Source organism: Balaenoptera ricei, chromosome 6, assembly GCF_028023285.1.
Source record: "Balaenoptera ricei isolate mBalRic1 chromosome 6, mBalRic1.hap2, whole genome shotgun sequence".
NCBI lineage: Eukaryota > Metazoa > Chordata > Mammalia > Artiodactyla > Balaenopteridae > Balaenoptera > Balaenoptera ricei.
Window position 1 is genome coordinate 34,633,202 of NC_082644.1, and position 17,632 is coordinate 34,650,833.

General features: G+C 40.2%; 1 protein-coding gene across 1 annotated transcript in view; it reads right to left on the minus strand.

The window, feature by feature from the left end:
- Window positions 1-5,667, minus strand: part of HABP4 (hyaluronan binding protein 4) — a 34,300-nt gene extending 28,633 nt beyond the window's left edge. Inside the window, exons 1-2 of the mRNA XM_059924454.1 lie at window positions 5,196-5,667; window positions 445-607 (exon numbers count right to left, since the gene is read on the minus strand). Of these exons, the coding sequence (XP_059780437.1) occupies window positions 445-607; window positions 5,196-5,556 (524 nt within the window). The 5' untranslated portion in view covers window positions 5,557-5,667. The remainder of the gene's footprint in view (window positions 1-444; window positions 608-5,195) is intronic.
- Window positions 5,668-17,632: the final 11,965 nt, after the last annotated feature.

The following is a 17,632-nucleotide window of genomic DNA, read 5'->3' on the forward strand; positions in this document are numbered from 1 at the left end:
AGTCACATATTTTATCAGTTATTTTGTCCAATTTCATCGTGATAACCTATTGACCTGACATGGGGCTAGGAATTTGTTTAAATTCATTAGTAGCCCAAATTAGTATTGCTAAATCAAGAACATAATTATATCCGTGGCCTAAATTTCAAAAGAAAATTTAATCAGTTTAGCATACTCCTATATAGTTTGTTATAAGAATGCTTTTCATAGTTACCAATAAGTAATCCATTTTTCATTGTGTAATGATTTCCTGAACCAAGACTTAAGGTCATCTATGAGATAAATGGAAGGTGCTTCACGTGTTACCTAAGGTAGTATGATTTGGTACTTAAATTGGCAAAATATTCCCAGGACTGGCACCACAAAAAGGTTGCAAAGGCTAGTAGTCCTCTGAAAATCCTTCTGGTTCCCCCAACCCTCCAGGCCGAGGTCTGCAGTACTTACTTTTCATCTGTAAACTTCTCAGGTGTAAAGTCTGCCTGCCTCTCCGTCTCATAGGGTCGATATTCCCTGTAGGATCTCCGCTCTGCTCTATCAAGCGTCACCTCTGTCCCCCGGCTCTCACTCCATCCTTGCTGCTCGCCTCTTCTGGAAGTTCGTTTCTGGCCTGACAGGGAGAAATCAAAGGGGAGAGCTAGAACACAAGGTCTGCAGCAGCACGTTATTACAGGTACTTTTAAATTTTACTTTTCTAGAAATCAGTGTCATAGGAAAATTTGGGAAGTTTGGAAAAGTTCAGAGAAGAAAAAAAGTTGCTGATACTACTACTGCCCAGAGTCGTCTTTTAATAAAACTTTGACATTACCATTGAACCCCCTATGTCCTAGAAAGTATGATAAGATAAACTATACCAACTAACTTACAATTACAGATATTTTACAATGACTCTGTGATAGCTACGGAGATATATTATCAACTACATTTCACAAGAGCAGCTTTATCAAAACATGGTAGCTAAGTTCCTTCCAGAAAATTAAAGGATAAATACCCTGTATTCCAGAACATATTTTGAGAATCCCAACTATAGTTTATCATTCATTGGCTAATAAAGTTTTCATTTTTAAATAGTTTGTACCATTATATCGTTCTCATTTGAAAACAGATTTTCCTGCTCTTTGATGGGATTTACACATTTATGATCACACTTCTCAAATATGAGGCCAAGCTGGTATTTGCCAACTCATGCAAGGGCTGGCCAGCACTTGAAGGGGCATCTCCCGTCCATGGAGCGGCCAGCACTGAGGAGGTAGGGGCTGGGGCACTCCAGCCTTCTCTGTTCTCTTTTTACTCCTCTTGGTTTTGATGCTTTAAAATTTTTCAGCAGGGTCTATGTCTTAAGGCAACTAATATTTGGTGAATATATTGTGAAGAACTTTGTTACTTCTTAAATCATCTTCCAAAAATGTGTGTTTATCTTTTCTTTGTATACATTTAATAGGTCTCCATCTCAAACATTATGTACAATTTTCATTTTAGTAGAAAATTTTAGATTTTTCTTGGTATGTCACCCTTCACATTTATTGTATGGCTATAAAAAATATTAAATGTACTTGAGTTAATGGGTATTTTTTTAAACTACTGGGTTCCTCTTCTACTTAGGCAGATACTTGTGACTCTTAAGAAATATATGTTTACATGTATTCTCCTATTTTCCCACTTAATATTTTCTATCTAATCTTTATAAACTAGGCACATGTAAATATTAACATAGTTCCAATACGTTACTAATCTCATTTTAAAGCAAAAATCATGTCGTGACACCAGGAACTGTGTGTAAAACTGTGTAAAACTGTGTAATTTATTACTTGTTAGCTAACAAAGTATTTTTTTGAAATGTGAAATATTGCACAACAGATCTAAGTTCAATCGTAAGTTAATGTCCCATAACCTAGGAAATGCTTAAATCTGATTTGCTTCCTGAAGCCACAATCTGAGCTTGTGACATGTTTAGGATATAGGAAAGATGTTATCATAAACAGAGCATTATGCTTTTATTGCAGAAACAGAGACTGACACTGGTGCCCAATTGCCCAGGAGTATGCAACGCCAGATCCGAGCGCACACACGTTACTAAGAGAGATCAAATTTGGAAGAGGCATTTAAAATGTAAGGTAGAAAATGTTATTGTGAAAGTTAACTACCTAACAAGTTGAAAACTATATTAGACCATGATATAACAGCAAGAACATCAACAGTAACAATACTTTTCAATACTTTTCCCTCAATGTAAAAAGTTATTTTAATACAGTTTCAAATTTCCTATTCATAACCTGTAATTAAAAAAAAAAAACTAAATATCTCCACTCAACTACAGAATTACTTAGGAGCTTATTCCCACCTTCTTTCTGCTTTCAAGGTTATTTTAAAAATTGTATCAATTAGATTTGGAATTCATCATTCAAAATTTAAAATGACGTTTGCTGCATACTTTATACTAAAGCTTCTTCCAAAGCTTCTGTGTATAAGTTGAAAACCATTAAATATAACTGGCAACTTATTAGAATAATTATCAATACCCTGCAAACATTTCCTTTTCCTCCCAAAATCCAAAAAACAAAGACAATAGGGGTCCAGTTTTTCCCACAATTTACTACTAAGGGATTCAAGAATGCAACTGAACCTAGTTTTTCTCTGCTAGATCAGCGGCTCCAAGTGGATATGCAAACATTGAATTTTACTAGCCCTTTCCAATAAAAGTCTGGCATATGCAGTCTGATCACTGATGTAACCCCAAGCCCACATGAAGGGACAATAAAATTTATTGTGAATAAGTTTAGAATACAATAAAATTTACAGTGAGATTTCCCCCAAATAAATTTGAGCTTTGACTCAGAGATTAGTTCTGAAAGGCCAGGAAAAGCAAAGCTGAAACAGCCTCTGAAGACTTCAAGAACGAATTTTTTTGAGCAAGGCTCATCCAAGGGTCTATGTATATTGTTAAATAGTGAAGGCCATTAAAAACCTATTTCTATGGGAAAATCTTATGATTTCCACATCCCTTTGAGATTAATGTTTCCGTTATATGTCAAACTTGTTTTGACTTTGATTCTTGTCTACACTAAGCATTCATTTATAATATTCTAACTAAATTAAAAATTTTGAGTGTTAGAAAAGTACAGTCCATATCAATTAGGGCTACAAAACCTTGAGAGAGTAGCTCTCTAACACCCATTACAGATAAATTTAGCACAGTAACTACATAAACGGAAATTAATGAGCTGTTTGCTCCTGAAATAACATGCTTGAAAAAGAACTAGAATTACAAAATTTCCATTTTAACTACAAAACTAACTAAAATTCTTTAATATAGATCTCAAAAGCCAGATCACTTGGATCATAAACAATTGACAGAAAAAAAGTTATAAATGTACTAGATTACAGTGCTAAGTTTATTAGTTTAGCAAGTTATAACTGTACTAGATCATAATGCTAAATGCAGGTTACAACCCAGTTTATATCATGTAAATTTAGAAAAAAAGAAGTAGCTCTGTGCAATTATGTATGTAAATGCAAGGTGTTAAAAGTAAGAAAAATACAGGATTTTCACTTTACTTCATACACTTTTGAATTGTTTAAAATTTTTATAACAAAAATGCATGACATTTTTAATAGTAAAAAGGTTAAAAAGCAATACATGGACATAGAAAACTAAATTCAGTTTCACATTAAAATACATATTTTCACTTGTTAAAAAATAAAGCTTAGCCTTTCCTAATTCTCTTATTACTATGATATTTATCTAAATAGATTTAGAAGAAAAGATAGAACATAATGCAAAGTGTACAAAATACCTCAAGTCTCACCCACTGTTTAAATAGGCTCATAAATGTACTGGCCTACCAAGGAGTCTTGGGATATCCAATAGCATTTTAAATAATTTTCAATATTTTTATTATAGTGACTTAATTTTCTGATTTTCAAGAGATAATGCTGGATTGAACTTTCCACAGATAAAGGTAAACATTACCTAGTTGCAGGAGTCAAAGCCCCAACACTCAAATCAGGTGTTATTCTCTCAGGGCTGGGCTGCACAATTTTTATCAAGCAAGGACCAAGTTAGTAAAGCCAAGTTGAATACACTGCCAAACACTGGCTGGAGTGGTCGAATTATACATCTTAACATTCTTTTTACGGAAACCTTAGGACCACTGTCTTATTTTTGAAAAACAGAGGAAACACAGGTGGAAACTTGTAGGCTTTGCCACTGATGCAGTTCAGGTGAGAAGACTCTTAAGCACCCTCCGTCGCTAGATGCAGAGAGTAGTACACCAAGCTTTGCACTTGCCGTTCTGGCTAAGCAGGGAGTGGGGAGCTTTGAATATTCTTGTTGAAAAGGTTAATTAAAAACGCTTTTCTTAAAGCAGCCTGAGTTAATGACAAGTTACACAACCCATCAATGCTGCCTGCTATATTGAAAAGTCGTGCGGGATGACTGCTGGAGGCTCCGTAAGGGGGATGGATGGGTGAAGGCACAGAGCTTGGAAGGCGCCGCCGGGGACCCCGCGTCCACCCCCGCCGCATTCTGCTCGCGGCCCTGACTTCACAGCCCGCCCTCGAGGTCACCCAGGACTTCCCTCTATCACAGAGGCCCCAGCCCCTCACCCCGGCGATCCTTCACACACCCCGGGCTCTCGCCACCACCCCCAGGGTCCGCGTGCGCCCTCCTCCATTCTCCCTAAAAGGCGCTCCCCTCCCTCCTTCCCACCACACTACTTTTTGCCTCCCGACGCGAATCTTGCAGAGGTTGGGCTGCAGGATGGAGAATGTCCCTGCTAGTTCTAGATCTGAGAGCCCCGGGGCAGCGACCTCAGTGTTCGCCCCCACACACCAACCCAGAAATATCCCTCAACTTTGCCCAACTTGTAAAGCCTCAGTTTCAGCGTTCTGAAACCCCCTACTCCAAGCCTGCACTCTCCTTCGCCCCCAGAAGGGACTGGGAAAGGCCAGAAGGGGCATGACACCCCCCCCCACCCCGTCCTCTTTTCCCACCCTCCTCGGCCACAGGGACCCTCAACTCCAGCCAACTCTTCCCGGAGCCCCCTCCCCTTTCTGGAACAGATTCCAGTGATCCCAGTCTCGTAGTAGGAGGTCGTGGGGCTGCTGAGGAGAGGTGACCTCCATGACCCCATTCTCCTTCCCCTCCCGCCCACCGCGCCCACCCGGGGGCATCTAGGTGCCGGGCGGAGCGCGCGTACCGGGCGGCTGAGGGCCGCCCCCTGGGCTGTCTGGCTGCTGCGCGCCGGGGGCCGGGAGGCTCTTGCGCTCCTTCTGAGACTCCCTCCGGCCGCCGCCCGCGCCGGATCTGTGGCCCGAGGCCCCAGCCGGGCTCCTGCCGCCGCGGTTGCCAGCCCCGGCCGCCGCCCCCGCCGCTTCGTCGCGCCTCTTGCGCTGCAGCTGCTGCTGGCGTCGGCGCTCGGCCTCGCGCAGGATGTCGAACGGGTCCGACTCGTCGTCTAGCAGCTGGTGGAAGCGGTTGGCCACGACGCAGCCGAAACTCTCCTGCATCGCGGCGCCTGCGGCGGCCGCGGCCACAGGACTCCCCAGAGCGCCCTTCATGCCGCCGCGGCCACTGCGGGCCCGCCGCAGGCGGTCCACGCGAGCGAGTCTCACCGAAGCCGGCAGCGATGACCCATCCTACCCGCAGCTACATCCCTCCCCGCCCAGCCCAGTCCCGTCCCTACCAGCGCCCGCCCCCGCGCCGCCGCCGCCCGTCCAGCAGCTTCCCGCCAGCCAATCAGCGCATGCGGACACGCCCCCTTTCCTAGCCAGCACGCCGGGAAACCCAATCAGCGGCCGGCTGCTGTCACGTCATGCGACCTCTATGCCCCTCCCCACGATTCAGCAGGGAGGGGCAGGACCCAAGGGGCGGAGCTACTGGGAGGAGCAACGAGCCTTGCGGTCCAGGCTGCTGGACCGTGCAGGTGGGTCACGGCCATAATTTATGTTCTCTCTGGGACTGGGTCCACATTCATCATCGGCCACACTTCTTTAAAGTTTATACATTGATTGAGCCATTCAACAACTGTATAGTGTACACTTACTATGTGCCTGGCGTTATGTTGTAGGAGATACTAGCTCTCTGTTTTCGTAGATCTTACAGCCTATAGGCAGAAAAGTGCCCTGAAGAAAAGGCACAGACTTCTCTATGATCCTATAGCAGAGAGACTTGACCTAATTAGGAAGTTTGGAGAGGCTTTCCCAGGGAATGACGGTTAAGCTGAGATCTGAAGGATGACAAGGGACATGAGTAACGGCAAGTGCACAAGTCTTGAGTTGGGGTGGAGCACAGCCCCTTCAAGCTCAAGGAAATGGATTGCTAAGAGTTGGGGGAAGGCCTTATTTTGGTCTTTATTCTAGGAGCAGCGGCAAGCAAATTTTAAGCATGAGCACGTGTTTGAAAAGGCCGCTGTAGCTGTAATGTGAAGGACTAGGTTGGAGGGAGGTCAAAATGGATGCAGGGAGACCAAGCTGAAGATTGCTGCAGAGCTCCAGGGAAAAGGTGATGATCACTATCCTTGGATAGTGGATACTGTCAGTGGAGGTGAAGAGAGTAGTAGATCCAAGAGCTATTTTGGAGGTTATATCAACAGGACTCAGTGATGCACCAGATATGGGTGGTGAGGAAAAAGGAGGAGAGTATGATGACTCCTATTTTTCTGGCTCTTGCAACTGGAATGGTGATGCTATTCACAAAGAAACAGAGCATTTATAGACCACTTTGATGAGAATCATAAGTTCAGTCTTGGACATGTTGAAGTTTAGGGTTTTGTTTGGTTGGTTGGTTCGTTGGTTGTTTTATTCAACTGAGGGCTTGAAGTTCAGAGAAGAACTGTGAATTGGACTTTCTCCAGGAATTCTTGCCTAGGCACTGGTGGAGACACTCTTGGCTGCCTATACTACAGCCCTTCCTTTCCCTCTTACACTTTCCCAAAACCTGTGTTTTGTTAGGGCATCAAGGAGCTGTTTGCCCCAGGGGGACACTGGGCCCTTTTCCAGCCTCAAACTTGATTAATCTTAAATCACCCATTGTAGTTTCATTCCCCTACCAATTATTGGTGTAGGAATAGGCTTCTGGTGCAAATCTGGCAGAACAGACCTGAGGGAAAGTATTCTGCAGGATTTCTTGGAGGGATCATTTTTCTTGTACCTAAAAAGGGATTGCGACAGGATCTGCTAACTTTCCACTTCTGTACTTTGGTCCTTGTTATGTGAGGAGGGCATGATGCCTAGAGTGCTGGCCCTTATTGTGACTATGAGGATGGCAGAGAAGAAGGATGGAGAAAACCTAGTTCCTTGATGATGTGGAGCTGCTGACTTGCCACAATCGGGAAACTTCCTGCCTCAGACTTATTATTATGTAAGACAATAAATGCCATTATTGTTTAAACTAGTCTTAGTTGTACTTGTTTCTTGCATCAAAAGCATTCTGTTATAGCATCTTGCTCAGATACATCAGTACCAACTTTTACTTTCCTTTAATAGCAAATGGAAAAGGAACCCTTCATCTTAACTGCTGCCAGGTCTGTGTTTTACTCACTTATTCAACTTTCTGTCATTCCCGAGAAAGAGAACAGGGATGATGTCCATCTTATTCATTATTGCAACATATTCCCAGTGCTTAGCATTCTAGGTAGCTGTACCGTAGGTTCTCAGTAAATATTTGTTGAATGAAGATTTTAAGATATCTGGTCTTCTCCTTCTTGGAGTCAACAGAGGCTTATGATCAAAAGCCTATACTTTTTATCCAAAAGAACTGAGAGCAGGTGTTCAAACAAAAACTTGTACCTGAGTGTTCATAGCAGCACTACTCGCAATAGCCAAAAGGTAGAAACTACCAAATGCACATCAGCTGATGAATGGATAAACAAAATGTGGTGCAATGGATTAATATTTGGTCAGAAAAGGGAATGAAGTACTAATACCTGCTACAACATGGATGAACCTTGAAAACATTATGCAAAGTGGAAGAAACTAGACACAAAAGGTCACATATTGTATGATTTCATTTATATGAAATGTCCAGAATTGGCAAATCCATAGAGATAGAAAGCAGATTAGTGGTTGCCAGGGGCTCAGGGGAAAAAGAATGGGGATTGACTGCTTAAAGGGCATGAGGTTGCCTTTTAGAGTGATGAAATTTTTCTGGAACTAAATAGTGGTGACAGTTAAATACCACTGAATTGTAAAATGGCTAAAATAGTAAATTTTATGTGTATTTTGCCACAATTTTTTTAAAGCTTATATTTTGGAGTTAGACCATGATTTGAATCCTGGCTATGCCACTAACTGACTTTGTAACCTTGGACATATTCCTTATTCTTGTGCCTCAGTTTTCTCATCTGTAAAACAGAGAAAATAATGGTACCTACTTCAGAGGGTTATTGTGAGAACCGGGTCCAGTAATGCATATGAAGTGTTCATTACCATACCTGGCCAGAGTAGATCCTCAATAAAAGTTATTTGATAGTAATTATGATACCAAAGAGAAAAAACCAAAACATGCACACAACCATACAACTCAGAAAATAAAGCATACAAAAAAAGCAGTGAAGGGTGGATGCTGAACGATACCACCAGCCCTTCCATAACAGTTACTTATTGGCACCAGTGGAAATGCAGTGAAGTTTAACTACATACAAAATGTAAATTGCCTTGAGTTAATTAATAGGCAAATTCCACTAGGAATAATAAAATAAAATACACTAAAATCTTCCAGATTGACTTAAAATTCACAGAAAGTTAGAGAATTTACAAGCATGTAGCTTTATTACCTTTGATTACATGCAAAGAGCAACACCTGGGTGAGGGCCAAGGCGGAGGGGCCAGTCAGGCTATAAAGTGTGTGAGTTTTTGTGAATCATCATTCCATATACTCTGTTTTGCCACTGGATTATTACTCCCTCTTTGCTTACCTTTCTCCTCTATAAAACTAGGATGATTAAAATTGGTCCTGTGTTCCGCATATGGTTGATGGGAAGATAAAACGAAAGAAGTAAATTTTAAAAGGTTAAAAAATTTAACATTATTTTACAGTTGTTTCTACTTGAGTAATATATGCAAGAACAAAAATATTTTTCCTAACTCAAAGAGGATCTCATCTGTCTTTTGTGCCAGTTGAGTCAATTGTGATAAGATCAGTGAAATTATAGGTCCTGGTTTAGTTGTTAACAGGTGGAAGTGAATTTAAATTCAGTTTCCCACAGCAAATGAATAAAGCAAGTTCACAGTCTCAAAGTTAGGGGTTATAGAACCATAAATCATTAACAATCAGGATGCTGCAGGAGAACTTCCAGCAAGCCAAATTCCATTTATGACGACCAGAAACAGAATATTTAAACCAGGAAAGGACCTGCACCCAGCCTACTAATATTTGTATTCTTGTTGTCACTGAGGTTCTTTCCAGCTTTTTTTTTTTTTAATTTTATTTTTATTTATTTATTTTTGGCTGCGTGGGGTCTTTGTTTCTGCGTGCGGGCTTTCTCTAGTTGTAGCCAGCGGGGACTACTCTTCGTTGCGGTGCACGGGTTTCTCCTTGCGGTGGCTTCTCCTGTTGTGGAGCATGGGCTCTAGGGCACGCGGGCTTCAGCAGTTGTGGCGCGCAGGCTTAGTTGCTTCGCGGCATGTGGGATCTTCCCAGATCAGCGATCGAACCTGTGTCCAATGCATTGGCTGGAGGATTCTTATCCACTGCGCCACCAGGGAAGTCCTCTTTCCAGCTTTCTTATGTCAAGATGTTACTGGCTACCACAGTGCTTTATATCCTCAAAGCACTCATGCCAATACAAGAGTTTTTTATTCTCTCAAAATTCCTACTATTAAAATGTTGGTCTTGGTTGTAACTTTATTTTATTTTATTTATTTTTTTTTAAACATCTTTATTGGAGTATAATTGCTTTACAATGGTGTGTTAGTTTCTGCTTTATAACAAAGTGAATCAGTTATACATATACATATGTTCCCATATCTCTTCCCTCTTGCTTCTCCCCCCCTCCCCCCCTCCTTTTCCCACCCCTCTAGGTGGTCACAAAGCACCGAGCTGATCTCCCTGTGCTATGCGGCTGCTTCCCACTAGCTATCTATTTTACATTTGGTAGTGTATATATGTCCATGTCACTCTCTCACCCTGTCACAACTCGCCCCTCCCCCTCCCCATATCCTCAAGTCCATTCTCTAGTAGGTCTGTCTCTTTATTCCTGTCTTGCCACTAGGTTCTTCATGACCTTTTTTTCCCCCTTAGATTCCATATATATGTGTTAGCCTACTGTATTTGTTTTTCTCTTTCTGACTTACTTCACTCTGTATGACAGACTCTAATTCCATCCACCTCACTACAAATACCTCCATTTCATTTCTTTTTATGGCTGAGTAATATTCTATTGTATATATGTGCCACATCTTCTTTATCCATTCATCCGATGATGGACACTTAGGTTGCTTCCATGTCCTGGCTATTGTAAATAGAGCTGCAATGAACATTGTGGTACATGACTCTTTTTGAATTATGGTTTTCTCAGGGTATATGCCCAGTAGTGGGATTGCTGGGTCGTATGGTAGTTCTATTTGTAGTTTTTTAAGGAACCTCCATACTGTTCTCCATAGTGGCTGTATCAATTTACATTCCCACCAACAGTGCAAGAGTGTTCCCTTTTCTCCACACCCTCTCCAGCATTTATTGTTTCTAGATATTTTGATGATGGCCATTCTGACCGGGGTGAGATGATATCTCATTGTAGTTTTGATTTGCATTTCTCTAATGATTAATGATGTTGAGCATTCTTTCATGTGTCTGTTGGCAATCTGTATATCTTCTTTGGAGAAATGTCTATTTAGGTCTTCTGCCCATTTTTGGATTGGGTTGTTTGTTTTTTTGTTATTGAGTTGCATGAGCTGCTTGTAAATCTTGGAGATTAATCCTTTGTCAGTTGCTTCATTTGCAAGTATTTTCTCCCATTCTGAGGGTTGTCTTTTGGTCTTGTTTATGGTTTCCTTTGCTGTGCAAAAGCTTTTAAGTTTCATTAGGTCCCATTTGTTTATTTGTGTTTTTCTTTCCATTTCTCTAAGAGCTGGCTCAAAAAGGATCTTGCTGTGATTTATGTCATAGAGTGTTCTGCCTATGTTTTCCTCTAAGAGTTTGATAGTGTCTGGCCTTACATTTAGGTCTTTAATCCATTTTGAGTTTATTTTTGTGTATGGTGTCAGGGAGTGTTCTAATTTCATACTTTTACATGTACCTGCCCAATTTTCCCAGCACCACTTATTGAAGAGGCTGTCTTTTCTCCACTGTATATGCTTGCCTCCTTTATCAAACATAAGGTGACCATATGTGTGTGGGTTTATCTCTGGGCTTTCTATCCTGTTCCATTGATCTATATTTCTGTTTTTGTGCCAGTACCAAACTGTCTTGATTACTGTAGCTTTGTAATATAGTCTGAAGTCAGGGAGCCTGATTCCCCCAGCTCCATTTTTCGTTCTCAAGATTGCTTTGGCTATTCGGGGTCTTTTGTTTTTCCATACAAATTGTGAAATTTTTTGTTCTAGTTCTGTGAAAAATGCCAGTGGTAGTATGATAGGGATTGCATTGAATCTGTAGATTGCTTTGGGTAGTAGAGTCATTTTCACAATGTTGATTCTTCCAATCCAAGAACATGGTATATCTCTCCATCTATTTGTATCCTCTTTAATTTCTTTCATCAGTGTCCTATAATTTTCTGCATACAGGTCTTTTGTCTCCTTAGGTAGGTTTATTCCTAGATATTCTTTTTGTTGCAATGGTAAACGGGAGTGTTTTCTTAATTTCACTTTCAGATTTTTCATCATTAGTATATAGGAATGCAAGAGATTTCTGTGCATTAATTTTGTATCCTGCTACTTTACCAAATTCATTGATTAGCTCTAGCAGTTTTCTGGTAGCATCTTTAGGATTCTCTATGTATAGTATCATATCATCTGCAAACAGTGATAGCTTTACTTCTTCTTTTCCGATTTGGATTCCTTTTATTTCTTTTTCTTCTCTGATTGCTGTGGCTAACACTTCCAAAACTATGTTGAATAATAGTGGTGAGAGTGGGCAACCTTGTCTTGTTCCTGATCTTAGTGGAAATGGTTTCAGTTTTTCACCATTGAGGACAATGTTGGCTGTGGGTTTGTCATATATGGCCTTTATTATATTGAGGAAAGTTCCCTCTATGCCTACTTTCTGCAGGGCTTTTATCATAAATGGGTGTTGAATTTTTTTTTTTTTTAAACATCTTTATTGAAGTATAATTGCCTTACAATAGTGTGTTAGCTTCTGCTTTATACCAAAGTGAATCAGTTATACATATACAATATGTTCCCATTTCTCTTCCCTCTTGCATCTCCCTCCCTCCCACCCTCCCCATCTCACCCCTCTAGGTGGTCACAAAGCACCGAGCTGATCTCCCTGTGCTATGCGGCTGCTTCCCACTAGCTATCTATTTTACATTTGGTAGTGTATATATGTCCATGACACTCTCTTACCCTGTCACATCTCACCCCACCCCCTCCCCATATCCTCAAGTCCATTCTCTAGTAGGTCTGTGTCTTTATTCCCGTCTTGCCACTAGGTTCTTCATGGCCTTTTTTTTTTTTCCTTAGATTCCGTATATATGTGTTAGCATACTGTATTTGTTTTTCTCTTTCTGACTTACTTCACTCTGTATGACAGACTCTAACTCCATCCACCTCATTACAAATACCTCCATTTCATTTCTTTTTATGGCTGAGTAATATTCCATTGTATATATGTGCCACATCTTCTTTATCCATTCGTCTGTCGATGGACATTTAGGTTGCTTCCAGGTCCTGGCTATTGTAAATAGAGCTGCAATGAACATTGTGGTACATGACACTTTTTGACCTATGGTTTTCTCAGGGTATATGCCCAGTAGTGGGATTGCTGGGTCGTATGGTAGTTCTATTTGTAGTTTTTTAAGGAACCTCCATACTGTTCTCCATAGTGGCTGTATCAATTTACATTCCCACCAACAGTGCAAGAGTGTTCCCTTTCCTCCACACCCTCTCCAGCATTTATTGTTTCTAGATTTTTTGATGATGGCCATTCTGACCGGTGTGAGATGATATCTCATTGTAGTTTTGATTTGCATTTCTCTAATGATTAATGATGTTGAGCATTCTTTCATGTGTCTGTAGGCCATCTGTATATCTTCTTTGGAGAAATGTCTATTTAGGTCTTCTGCCCATTTTTGGATTGGGTTGTTCGTTTTTTTGTTATTGAGCTGCATGAGCTGCTTGTAAATCTTGGAGATTAATCCTTTGTCAGTTGCTTCATTTGCAAATATTTTCTCCCATTCTAAGGGTTGTCTTTTGGTCTTGTTTATGGTTTCCTTTGCTATGCAAAAGCTTTTAAGTTTCATTAGGTCCCATTTGTTTATTTGTGTTCTTATTTCCATTTCTCTGGGAGCTGGGTCAAAAAGAATCTTGCTGTGATGTATGTCATAGAGTGTTCTGCCTATGTTTTCCTCTAAGAGTTTGATAGTGTCTGGCCTTACACTTAGGTCTTTAATCCATTTGGAGTTTATTTTTGTGCATGGTGTCAGGGAGTGTTCTAATTTCATACTTTTACATGTACCTGTCCAATTTTCCCAGCACCACTTATTGAAGAGGCTGTCTTTTCTCCACTGTATATGCTTGCCTCCTTTATCAAACATAAGGTGACCATATGTGTGTGGGTTTATCTCTGGGCTTTCTATCCTGTTCCATTGATCTATATTTCTGTTTTTGTGCCAGTACCAAACTGTCTTGATTACTGAAGCTTTGTAGTATAGTCTGAAGTCAGGGAGCCTGATTCCCCCAGCTCCATTTTTCGTTCTCAAGATTGCTTTGGCTATTCGGGGTCTTTTGTTTTTCCATACAAATTGTGAAATTTTTTGTTCTAGTTCTGTGAAAAATGCCAGTGGTAGTTTGATAGGGATTGCATTGAATCTGTAGATTGCTTTGGGTAGTAGAGTCATTTTCACAATGTTGATTCTTCCTATCCAGGAACATGGTATATCTCTCCATCTATTTGTATCATCTTTAATTTCTTTCATCAGTGTCTTATAATTTTCTGCATACAGGTCTTTTGTCTCCTTAGGTAGGTTTATTCCTAGATATCTTATTCTTTTTGTTGCAATGGTAAACGGGAGTGTTTTCTTAATTTCACTTTCAGATTTTTCGTCATTAGTGTATAGAAATGCAAGCGATTTCTGTGTATTAATTTTGTATCCTGCTACTTTACCAAATTCATTGATTAGCTCTAGGAGTTTTCTGGTAGCCTCTTTAGGATTCTCTATGTATAGTATCATGTCATCTGCAAATAGTGACAGCTTTACTTCTTCTTTTCCGATTTGTATTCCTTTTATTTCTTTGTCTTCTCTGATTGCTGTGGCTAACACTTCCAAAACTATGTTGAATAATAGTGGTGAGAGTGGGCAACCTTGTCTTGTTCCTGATCTTAGTGGAAATGGTTTCAGTTTTTCACCATTGAGGACAATGTTGGCTGTGGGTTTGTCATATATGGCCTTTATTATGTTGAGGAAAGTTCCCTCTATGCCTACTTTCTGCAGGGCTTTTATCATAAATGGGTGTTGAATTTTGTCGAAAGCTTTCTCTGCATCTATTGAGATGATCATATGGTTTTTCTCCTTCAATTTGTTAATATAGTGTATCACATTGATTGATTTGCGTATATTGAAGAATCCTTGCATTCCTGGGATAAACCCCACTTGATCATGGTGTATGATCCTTTTAATGTGCTGTTGGATTCTGTTTGCGAGTATTTTGTTGAGGATTTTTGCATCTATGTTCATCAGTGATATTGGCCTGTAGTTTTCTTTCTTTGTGACATCTTTGTCTGGTTTTGGTGTCAGGGTGATGTTGGCCTTGTAGAATGAGTTGGGGAGTGTTCCTCCCTCTGCAATATTTTGGAAGAGTATGAGAAGGATAGGTGTTAGCTCTTCTCTAAATGTTTGATAGAATTCACCTGTGAAGCCATCTGGTCCTGGGCTTTTGTTTGTTGGAGGATTTTTAATCACAGTTTCCATTTCAGTGCTTGTGATTGGTCTGTTCATATTTTCTGTTTCTTCCTGGTTCAGTCTCAGCAGTTTGTGCATTTCTAGGAATCTGTCCATTTCTTCCAGGTTGTCCATTTTTTTGGCATAGAGTCGCTTGTAGTAATCTCTCATGATCGTTTGTATTTCTGCAGTGTCAGTTGTTACTTCTCCTTTTTCATTTCTAATTCTATTCATTTGCATCTTCTCCCTTTTTCTCTTGATGAGTCTGGCTAATAGTTTATCAGTTTTGTTTATCTTCTCAAAGAACCAGCTTTTAGTTTCATTGATCTTTGCTATTGTTTCCTTCATTTCTTTTTCATTTATTTCTGATCTGATCGTTATGATTTCTTTCCTTCTGCTCAATTTGGGGTTTTTTTGTTCTTCTTTCTCTAATTGCTTCAGGTGCAAGGTTAGGTTGTTTATTCGAGATGTTTCCTGTTTCTTGAGGTAGGCTTGTATTGCTATCAACCTCCCTCTTAGAACTGCTTTTGCTGCATCCCATAGGCTTTGGGTCTTCGTGTCTCCATTGTCATTTGTTTCTAGGTATTTTTTGATTTCCCCTTTGATTTCTTCAGTGATCACTTCGTTATTAAGTAGTGTATTGTGTAGCCTCCATGTGTTTGTATTTTTTACAGATCTTTTCCTGTAATTGATATCTAGTCTCATAGCGTTGTGGTCGGAAAAGATACTTGATACAATTTCAATTTTCTTAAATTTACCAAGGCTTGATTTGTGACCCAAGGTATGATCTATCCTGGAGAATGTTCCATGAGCACTTGAGAGAAATGTGTATTCTGTTGTTTTTGGTTGGAATGTCCTATAAATATCAATTAAGTCCATCTTGTTTAATGTATCATTTAAAGCTTGTGTTTCCTTATTTACTTTCATTTTGGATGATCTGTCCATTGGTGAAAGTGGGGTGTTAAAGTCCCCTACTATGATTTTGTTACTGTCGATATCCCTTTTAATGGCTGTTAGTATTTGCCTTATGTATTGAGGTGCTCCTATGTTGGGTGCATAAATATTTACAATTGTTATACCTTCCTCTTGGATCGATCCCTTGATCATTATATAGTGTCCTTCTTTGTCTCTTGTAATAGTCTTTTTTTTAAAGTCTATTTTGTCTGATATGAGAATTGCTACTCCAGCTTTCTTTTGATTTCCATTTGCATGGAATATCTTTTTCCATCCCCTCACTTTCAATCTGTATGTGTCCCTAGGTCTGAAGTGGGTCTCTTGTAGACAGCATATATATGGGTCTTGTTTTTGTATCCATTCAGCCAGTCTGTGTCTTTTGGTGGGAGCATTTAATCCATTTACATTTAAGGTAATTATCGATATGTGTGTTCGTATTCCCATTTTCTTAAATGTTTTGGGTTTGTTATTGTAGGTGTTTTCCTTCTCTTGTGTTTCTTGCCTAGAGAAGTTCCTTTAGCATTTGTTGTAAAGCTGGTTTGGTGGTGCTGAACTCTCTCAGCTTTTGCTTGTCTGTAAAGGTTTTAATTTCTCCATCAAATCTCAATGAGATCCTTGCTGGGTAGAGTAACCTTGGTTGTAGGTTTCTCTCCTTCATCACTTTAAGTATATCCTGCCACTCCCTTCTGGCTTGCAGAGTTTCTGCTGAAAGATCAGCTGTTAACCTTATGGGGATTCCCTTGTGTGTTATTGGTTGTTTTTCCCTTGCTGCTTTTAATATGTTTTCTTTATATTTAATTTTTGACAGTTTGATTAATATGTGTCTTGGCGTGTTTCTCCTTGTATTTATCCTGTATGGGACTCTCTGTGCTTCCAGGACTTGATTAACTATTTCCTTTCCCATACTAGGGAAGTTTTCAACTATAACCTCTTCAAATATTTTCTCAGTCCCTTTCTTTTTCTCTTCTTCTTCTGGGACCCCTATAATTCGAATGTTGGTGCATTTAATGTTGTCCCAGACGCCTCTTGAGACTGTCCTCAGTTCTTTTCATTCTTTTTTCTTTATTCTGCTCTGCAGTAGTTATTTCCACTATTTTATCTTCCAGGTCACTTATCCGTTCTTCTGCCTCAGTTATTCTGCTATTGATCCCTTCTAGAGTATTTTAAATTTCATTTATTGTGTTTTTCATCGTTGCTTCGTTCCTCTTTAGTTGTTCTAGGTCCTTGTTAAATGTTTCTTGCATTTTGTCTATTCTATTTCCAACATTTTGGATCATCCTTACTATCATTATTCTGAATTCTTTTTCAGGTAGACTGCCTATTTCCTCTTCATTTGTTAGGTCTGGTGTGTTTTGACCCTGCTCCTTCATCTGCTGTGTGTTTTTCTGTCTTCTCATTTTGGTAACCTTACTGTGTTTGGGGTCTCCTTTTCACAGGCTGCAGGTTCCTATTTCCCGTTGTTTTTGGTATCTGTCCCCAGTGGCTAAGGTTGGTTCAGTGGGTGGTGTAGGCTTCCTGGTGGAGGGGACTAATGCCTGTTTTCTGGTGCATGAGGCTGGATCTTGTCTTTCTGGTGAGCAGGTCCACGTCTGATGGTGTATTTTGGGGTGTCTGTGGCCTTATTATGATTTTAGGCAGCCTCTCTG